At 37.1% G+C, this 9,928-nt stretch overlaps 1 protein-coding gene and 1 pseudogene across 1 annotated transcript; one reads left to right on the top strand and one right to left on the bottom strand.

The window, feature by feature from the left end:
• Nucleotides 1-279: 279 nt before the first annotated feature.
• Nucleotides 280-1,625, top strand: LOC141513926 (isocitrate dehydrogenase [NADP] cytoplasmic-like; annotated as a pseudogene).
• A 424-nt stretch (nt 1,626-2,049) lies between these two features.
• LOC141513927 (large ribosomal subunit protein eL39) lies at nt 2,050-3,067 on the bottom strand. The gene has a single exon (XM_074224243.1). It carries the CDS (start codon nt 3,059-3,061, stop codon nt 2,906-2,908), a length of 156 nt encoding a protein of 51 aa, XP_074080344.1. The 5' UTR covers nt 3,062-3,067; the 3' UTR covers nt 2,050-2,905.
• Nucleotides 3,068-9,928: the final 6,861 nt, after the last annotated feature.

Genomic DNA, 9,928 nt, shown 5'->3' with positions numbered 1-9,928 from the left:
GAAAGAATTAAATTTTAGCTAAAGAGGATAACATCACTAATGATGCAATAAGTAGATAAATTGTGGAAAGAACTGAATCATATCCAGCTTGACATTACTGCTATACCAAAAAAAAAAAACAGAAGAAAGAATTAAATTTTAGCTAAATGGAAGGATAAATCACAGGTATACCTTGGAAAGACAGAAAATGTAGTTGGTGGGATAGGTTTTATTATATACCCCAAACTCATTATTTCATGGGGTATTTGGTCTTCTTATAACATTACAGTACAGGCAGCTTCTGTGCACTCCTGGCCCGGCCGCAGATAGATTGAAAGCAACATGTCCAAAAAAATCAATGGAGGTTCTGTGGTGGAAATGCAGGGAGATGAGATGACTCGAGTTATTTGGGAGCTGATTAAGGAAAAACTCATTTTCCCATATGTGAATTTGGATCTACATAGCTACGACTTAGGGATAGAGAATTGTGATGCAACAGATGACCAGGTCACCATTGATGCTGGAGAAGCTATTAAAAAATACAATGTGGGCATTAATTGTGCTACCATCACCCCTGATGAGAAGAGAGTCAAGGAGTTCAAATTGAAGAACATGTGGAAATCTCCAAATGGGACCATCCGAAATATCCTGGGTGGGACCGTCTTCAGGGAAGCAATCATCTGCAAAAATATCCCCAGGCTTGTGAATGGCTGGGTCAAACCAATCATCATAGGCCACCATGCTTATGGGGATCAATACAGAGCAACTGACTTTGTAGTTCCTGGGCCTGGAAAAGTGGAGATAACCTATACACCAAATGAAGGGGGCAAAAAAGTGACATATTTGGTCCATAATTTTGAAGATTGTGGTGGTGTTGCTATGGGAATGTTCAATCTTGACCCGTCAATCAAGAATTTTGCACACAGTTCCTTCCAAATGGCTCTGTCTAAAGGCTGGCCTCTGTACATGAGTACCAAAAACACACTATTCTGAAGAAATATGATGGGCGTTTTAAAGATATCTTTCAGGAAATATATGACAAGCAATACAAATCCCAGTTTGAAGCCAAAAAAGATATGGTATGAGCATAGACTCATTGACGACATGGTAGCCCAAGCCATGAAATCAGAAGGAGGCTTTGTATGAGCCTGTAAGAATTATGATGGTGATGTGCAGTCTGACTCCATTGCACAAGGCTATGGGTCTCTGGGAATGATGACTAGTGTGCTAATCTGCCCAGATGGCAAGACAGTAGAATCAGAGGCTGCCCATGGTACAGTCACACGTCACTATCACACGCACCAGAAAGGTCAAGAGACATCCACTAATACAATTGCCTCTATTTTTGCCTGGACCAGAAGTTTAGCTCACCGAGCTAAACTGGATAACAATACAGAGCTCAGTACATTTGCAACAATTTTGGAAGAAGTCTGTGTTGAGACCATCGAGTCTGGTTTCATGACCAAGGACTTAGCTGCCTGTATTAAAGGTTTGCCCAATGTGATGCGATCTGACTACCTGAATACATTCGAGTTCATGGACAAACTTGAAGAAAACTTGAAGGCCAAACTTGCTCAGGCTAAACTTTAAAAACCACATCTCTGATCACCAAAGAGCCCCATGGGGTAACTGGTTTCTTTGGGTTTTCTGTAGGTTTCTCAAGGTTTAAATGAAATCAATTTTGTAATTTTTCCAGGCTACAAGTTATCTTTTCTATGAGTTTACAACCTTTTTTTTATATGGTTCCTGAAGTTAGTTCCAGTTTGCCCGCCATATATAATGTGACGGGAGACCTTTTTTATATATAGCAACCAAGGAATTACTTTCTTATTGAGTGTTGTTGTTATTATCCTCACTGTCACTTTTCCTTGTCCCCAGAAGTAGATGAACAAAATCAAGAGTAGTTACTATGAAAGGAAAAATGGCAGCCATGGTACCGTGTTGTAAAGTCACTTATAAATTAGACTGAATTTTCCTCCCTTCCCGGCCCTCTTTGTGGACCAGGTCACTGGATGGTTCTGGTGTTAGCAGATGTTGCATCATGTGAACAGTATATTTGAAAAAGTGAATTTCTTTTTTTTTTTTGTAGAAGCCCTTTATTAGCAGAATTGCATCTTCAGAAAATTATGAAGCCATTCACCTGGACCAGGTCTAGTTCCTAACAAAAAAGGTTGGGCTTTCCCAAACACACAAATAACCGACAACTTTTAAGAAAGTTGCCAACACTTAATTTACCACCTCCCAACAAGGAACGAAGACAGCTTATTGTGTGAAATAAGCAGGGGTTCAAACAGGCTACTTCTCTGACTGTGAGTTAGAGAAATGAACACAGTCAGCTGCGCATAATCTGGCTGAGACAGCTTCGGATTAGCAGCACTGGAGGCTTCCGCTGAAGGCTTGCAAATCTTAGATCCCCACAACAACCATGTGAGGTAGATGCTCTCTTCTAACTCCTTAGAACACAAAACAAAACACAGAGAGGTTATTGTGAAGGCTTGTTTGAGGCAGGGCTTGAGCTTGGTTTTTCTTGACAGGAATAACTTGTTGCGGGATGATCTCTGCCTCTTAAGCATAACCTCAAATAGACAAATGCCACACAGAGATGGAGAGAACAGTAATTTAAACTATATAACAATACACAGTTTACCGAACGAATGGATGCAAGAGATGAAGACATTCAAGGGCAAGACAAGTCGAATACTTTGCTGGGGGTTTTCTTTGACGTCTGCACTTTGGCAGACAGGTTTCCAAAATGGGAGGGGCAGCAGTAGTAGTTACTTCTTATTGGGGGCAATGAGGCGATTTAAGTGATAGATGGATGGATGGATGGATGAATGAATGAATGAATGGGTGGATGGATGGGTGCAATGGTAGGGAGGGGGAGGTGGTCTTGGTGTAGAATGTCTTTCATTTCCCTGGCCATTCTTTATAACCCGAGCTTGGTCCTTCTCCAGTGTCTCCTCTTTGAGTTGTATCTGATCTTATTGCCAGTTTTCATCCGAATCCACTGGGGAATAGGACGATTCTGCTTCTGTTTCTTGGCCAGGAACCTCTTGATTCTGAATGTTTTATGAGAGGACATGATGATGAGATGACAGCTGAGCTTCCACCATGATGGCTGGACAGGCAAAAAAGGGAGAAAGACTGAAAAAGTGAATTTCTATATGCATCAGGAATTAAAGTCTGCTGTAAGGAAAGCATGTTAAGCCTTCTTTAGCAGTTGTAAAGAGCTTTGCTGAATGTTTAGATATACTTTTTTTTTTTAATTTACAGGGCCCACATGAGTTAGGATTGTAAAGCAATGGTAACTTGTTGGTTGCCCTCCTTTCCTTATGTGGTACAATGAGTATTATGCTACCAAAAATAGCATATTTCACCCAGGTGCAATAAAACAAGTTGCTTTTTTGGACCGCTGCAGGCCTTTTTATTTCTTTTGTATAACTGTGATGTTTTAGAATTATTGTTAAACACTAATTTCACCCTGGCTTTTGTCTAAACTGTAATGTAATTTTTAATTAAAATTTAAGCCCCTAAAAAAAATTACAGTACTAATGATAAGTATTCACAAAAATACCACCATGAAAATAATTAAAACTTATTCATCGATATTGGTTCTTGAGGATGAATTAGTAGAGAAATTACATGAACAACTTGTTAATACCTTCCAAATCAAATTAATATACATTCTGATACTTGGTGACTTCAGCACAAAGGATATTCCAAAGAAATCAAGAAAATGAAAAGGCTACAAATGGAAGAAAAGTAGAAACATTTTACAAAAACTATTTCAATAATCTCTTTTATTCATCAAGGATCATGGAGTCACCAGATTTGGATCCTAAAATCACTTAAGTAATTTTGGATCCTAAAATCACTAACATTCCTTAGGTAATTATTGAGTAGAAATGGGACCAAAGAGAACAAAGATAAGAAAAACAGATTGATAGAATTAAGTATATATGGGGGTGGGGTCAGTATAGAAAAAAATCCTCACAAAAATAAATAAATTTTAAAGAAATTCATATTGAGAAAGCTTTTTTACTCAAGTTTATTAATGATATCACCACACATTTTCATGAAAACAAAAGAGTGAAACATAATTTTATTTGATTACTCCAATGACACTAGATGTCATTGGATGGATTAGTGAATGTCTGGATGAAATGTTGCAAGGACTAGTTTAAAATGTTGACACTGATGAAGTTTTGTGGTGGTGGTAGTGGTGGTGGTGGTAGTAGTGGTTTTGAGACTGATCTCCCTATCTTTCTTTAGCTGGAAATGGAGTGAAAAAACTGCGGTGGGGGGGGGAATTTCACTACTGATGAGCAGGGTTTTGACTTGCTCCATTTTTGACCTGAAACAAATCATCTCTCCTTAATCATCAGCCTGATGGTCCCCTGCCACATATTAGTGCCTCTGCCTCTTCTTATTAATGTCAGAAGTTATATAGATATTCAAATGGCTTTAGTTCATTGCATATTAATACTTAAATGAAATTTGAACAATTTCAATATCCATATTAAGAAATATTATTGAGGACCTACACTCAGATTTTCAAGTTATTAAAAATATTAATTTTATTATTTTGTTTAATCCTTAAAAGAAAATCTCTGAAAAATTCCATGATGATGGGAAGGACAGAACATAAGGCACTTTTATATTACTGGGAAATACTGTGATGCTCTAGGACCAAAGCATTGGTTCTTGTTTGTTCATTTGCTTAAGTAAATGTAGATTGAAAACAATTTTCTATTACTTTTCTTTTGTAACCTAAGATTCAAATTCATTGGTATGGCAATCTCTCCTCTTTAATGCAGATTGGTGAGTGGGAAAGAAGAAAGACCCTGTGTTCTAACTTCCAGCTTAGATAGAAACAAGATCTTCAATGCCAATGTCTTTTCAGGTCATGTAAGGGAAATGGTCCTCCATCATGTTCCTAATCCCAATTTGCTATAATCAGGTCTTTGGGGAATTTTCCCCCTTAGGTGAAATCTGGAACTCTCTCTCTCCCTCCCTACCCTCCCCCATCTCATTCTCAGTGAGAGCTGAGATCCTTCAATCTGTATTGTTTAGAATATATTCTCAAATATATACTTTCTCTGAATCCTATTTTGCTATCAATTTGTTTAAATTGTTTTCTTTGTTATTTGCTACATATCTTCATAATGGGACAGGTGTCTGGAGAAAGGGACAAATCTTAGATTTAGAGATTGGGGCATTAAGAAACAGCAATTAGAACTTTAGTTTGAACTTTAAAATTACTTCTCTCAGTAGTCTAAGGGAACAAATAAATATAATTCTAGCCCAGTACCCACTCTCTCTGAGAAAAGCAGAGTGACCAACCTCTGGTTCCAACTTCCTGCTTTCCTTTTTAATCAGGATTTAAAATCTCCTTGAAGAAGGGTGGGAGGAGGAGAATCTAAAAATATCTCCTTTGAGTCACATCAAGATAGCCATATTATAAAGAGTTGGACATTGAATATGCCCAGCAATTAGTGAATAGCTTGAACAAGTTGTGATAATTGATGGAGATGAATTACTATTGTCCTATAAAGGGTGGAGACTTCAGAAAAATCTAGGAAGATTTATATGTATTGATGTGAAGTGAAATGAGCAGAACCAGAAGAATATTGTACACTGTAACAGTAATATTGTAGGGGCAGCCAGGTGGTGCAGTGGATAGAGCACCGGTCCTGGAGTCAGGAGGACTTGAGTTCAAATCCAACTCAGACACTTAATAATTATCTAGCTGTGTGACCTTGGGCAAATCACTTGACCCCATTGCCTTAATAAGTTAAAAAAAAACCCTCAGTAATATTGTAACGAAGATCAATGATGAAAGACTTAGCTACTCTGACCAATATTTTTATCCAAGCCAATTTCAAAGGACTCATGAAGAAAAATGCTATCTATTTCCAGAGAGAGAGAGAGAGAACTAATAAACTCTAAGTGAAAACTGAAGCATACTTTTTAAACTTTATTTTTCTTGGGTTTTTTTTTTTTGCAACATGACTAGTATAGAAATACATTCTGCATGACTTCACATGCATAATGAGTATTATATTGCTTGCCTTCTCAATGAGTGGGAAAGGGGCCATAGAGAGGAAGAGAGTATAGAATCTGACATTTTTAAAATTAATGTTAAAAATAAATAAAAAAGACCCCCCCAAAAAGACAGATTAATAATATTTTAAAAATGTATCCACTTCTCTTCTCTTCTTTAAGGATATGATTTCTCTCTCATCACACCCAATTTGGATCAAGGTACAACATGGAAACAAAGTAAAGACTGACAGAGTGCTTTCCATGGCGGGGGAGGGAAGCAAGATTGGGGGGAAAATTGTAAAACTCAAATAATATCTTTAATAAAAATAAATTTAAAAAATAAATAAAAATGTGTCCAGGGCAGCTATGTAGTACAGTGGATAGGACATAAGAGTGAAGGGCTCAGATCAGACCTCAGATATTTACTAATTGTGCAAATCACTTAACCCAAACTGCTTTCCCCACCAAAAGGGTCTCTTCTGCTCTTACATCATCACCTTCATTTTCCAAATTGTTGTTCAATTTCCCACCCTGAGAGCTATTCCTTATGACAAATAAAAAAGACAATTCAGCAAAACTAACCAATATATCAACTAAGTCTATTATTATATGCAATGCTCTACACTTACATCTTTCTTTTCTGCAAAAAAGGGAGGGAGGTGTCTTCTAATATAGCTCCCCTTGGGGTCAAACTTGATCATTATAATTATGCAGCATTCAGTTTTGATTTATAATTGCTTTTGGTTCATTCACATTGTTATAGTTTTTTGTGTATTGTTTATCTGGATCTGTTTACTTTACATTGCATCAGTTCACTAAGTCTTTCCATGCTTCTCTTTCCTTCTCAATTACCATTTCTTACAATGATATAATTTTCGATTGCTTTTATGTTCCTCAACTTGCTTAACCTCTAACCAATCCATAGCCCTATTTTTGACCTAGAGTATTACAAAGGATGTTTAGGTTAAAAGAAGAAATTACCATTTTTTCTTAGCAAAAATACTAAAGTTAAAGCAAATTAACTTTTAACAAAACATTTCCTCTTGAAATATGTATATTTGGTATATGTTTGATACTTTTTTAAATTGAGTGTTCTAAATAAATCAATATAAGACCCTCTAATTCATGCTTGGATACAGAAATATTCATCTACCGTCTAGGTGATCTTTCTTTTAAATCTTTCTTTCCCTTAAAATTAGACTATAATTAGAGTGTAAATTTATTGAGAACAGAGATTGTCATTTATTTTTACACTTAGCATAGCACTTAGAACACAGTAAATGTTTAATAAATGCTTTATCATTCATTCAAACAAAATAATTGTAATTATGAAAAATAGTTACAGAAAATAAATTTACAAAATAACATTTCTGATATATTCCTTCATTTAAAAGTATTTATTCTGCAAATTAATACAAAGGAAAGTAAGGATTAGCTTCTTGACCACTTAACTGATGTACAGAGAAATTTTCATCTTTCTTTAAAACCTAATCCTAGGTATTGACAGAAAAAGTATTCACAAGTCACAGATAAATACTTGGTCTTACTCTATTTGAACAAGAAAGATAAATAGCTTGTCTAGTGATAGCTTATTGAAACGATGAAAATCTTATCAAGTACTTGAAACTCTTATTATGGTATGGCTACAGAAAAAAAGTTTATCAAACAAATGGAAAAAATTTTACTTCCATTTTCACATCTAATTTGTTTTAAAAAGAGTTTTTGGTTACAGTTGTTATAAAAATAAAATATTCAATAATTGTTTAAAAAAAGAATTGTGAGTAACAATGTCACTAATAATATTAAAGTTTTTAAGAAACTGCTCCAAAATCAAGGCTAACTTATATTCTTAATATTATTGTGGTTATTTTTAGAGTTACAAATGTGAACATTTTAAGAATTTCATCAATCATCAACTGTTTATGTATGTTACATTATATTATTATATTCTTAAAACATGTGTTATGAAATTATAAGAATAAGTAAGAAAATATTTTCTGAATATCAGGAGGAGTTGCATAATAATTTTTCACAAAAATTGGGAAGTAATTGTTACATATAATTTATATATAGTTACATATACTGCTTTCAGTCCCTTCTGTGCCTAGTACATCTTATCTGTTAGGCAGAGAGTTTGCCCAATTGGTCAGCCAAAGTCCTTTTAATGTGTCTAGTACTTTTGGAAAAGAATATTCAGCAATACTAGAAAGGAAATGATGGTAAATGTAAGGGATTCTGATTCAATTTCATATGTTTATTTTACCATCCCTCCCCCTCCTCATCTATTAAAATCTTGAATGTATTTATAACTTCAATGATAAGGATACACTGTCCAATCAAGCTTTCCACTAGGGATGTATATGTCCACAGAGGATTCATCATCTGTCTTTTTGATTTATGTCTTGCACTGGACTCCTATGACTCTGAAGGAAAGAGTGAGGTTGATGACTTTGTACAGTTCTGCTTCGCTTAAATCCAATTCATTCTCAAGTCAAGGCATCACCCTTGTGATGTCATTGGTCTTCTTCAAGAAAGAAGAACCAACAACAATGACCCTGATGATAAGCAATTTTCATCTAGATCTCTAACTATAACCAAGGTATCTCTTCATCATGGGGGCTGTCCATTCTTTACTTTGTTCAATCAACAAGCATATCACATTTAAGGACATTGCTATATTTAAGGGCACTGTACTGCAAAAGGTAAAAAGATGAATAAGAGTCTATCTTCAAGAAATCTTGTCTCCAGGCAGAGCCAAGATGGTGACAAGAGAGGATCGTCTCTTAGGCACTCTCTCATAAAACTTACAAACTAAGGACTCTAACTAAAATTTTTCGAGAGACAGAACCCACAGAGGGACCCAGTGAGGCAGTTCTCCTACTCAAGGTAACCTGGAAAAGAGCAGAAAGGCTCTGCTCCCTGGGGTTGGAGGGACAGCCCACCAGAGGGGTGGCCCTCCAGAGCGAAAGAACTTCAGCCTCCTGGAGTCAGCCCCAGGGCGCTGGGAGCCGCAGCTCACAGCAGCAGGGAAGTTTCCTGATCTACACCCCAGGGAGCACTGGGCACAACTTGGGGGAATGGGGGGGACCTCTGCCAGAGCAAGTATGTTAAGCCCAGCCCTCAGGGCACACAGAGAGCAGTGTGGCCAAGGCAGTCCAGATCCAGGAAACAGAAGCAGGCCGAGCTAGTAAGTAGGAGCCCCCAGGGCATGAGCCCATTGAACCTAGGGAGGGGAATGGAAAGAGACTTCCCAGCTCTGCCCCTGGAACAGGTCTCTGGGTTTCTGACCACATTCAGATCCTGACTGCAGTCTAGGCACCCTCATAGAACAGCAGGGCCCCCCCCCACCTCAGCCCCATGGCAGAGGGGGAAGCTTATGGTTATTCACAGACCAGGAGGGAGGACAGAGCCTCACACACTGAGATACTTGTGGGAGTGTCCCAAAAGCTCAGGGAGCACCCCCAAAATAGGCTTAGGCTGGGAAAATAAGCAATCAGAGAAACAAGAGGAATACCATTGAGAAATATTTTGCCTGTGAGTCCAAGAAGGATAAAAACACTCAGTCTGAAGATGAGGAAGCACAACTTCCTGCATCCAAAGACTCCAAGAAATATAAAAGTTGGGCTCAGGCTATGACAGAGCTCAAAAAAGATTTGAAAATCAAATGAGGGAGTTAGAAGAAAAACTGGGAAAAGAAATGAGAAAGATGCAGGAAAAACATGAAAATGAAGTCAGTAGCTTAGTCAAGGAAATCCAAAATAATGCTGAAGAAAATAGCATGCTAAAAACCAGCTTAGGTCAAATGGATAAAACAGTTCAAAAAGTTATTGAGGAGAAGAATGCTTTAAAAAGCAGGACTGGCCAGATGGAAAAAGAGATAAGAAAACTCTCGGAGGAGAACAAA

The sequence above is a fragment of the Macrotis lagotis genome, chromosome 2 (genome assembly GCF_037893015.1).
Source record: "Macrotis lagotis isolate mMagLag1 chromosome 2, bilby.v1.9.chrom.fasta, whole genome shotgun sequence".
NCBI lineage: Eukaryota > Metazoa > Chordata > Mammalia > Peramelemorphia > Peramelidae > Macrotis > Macrotis lagotis.
Note: the sequence above shows the minus strand (reverse complement) of the source record. Positions and strands in the feature narration are given on the sequence as shown.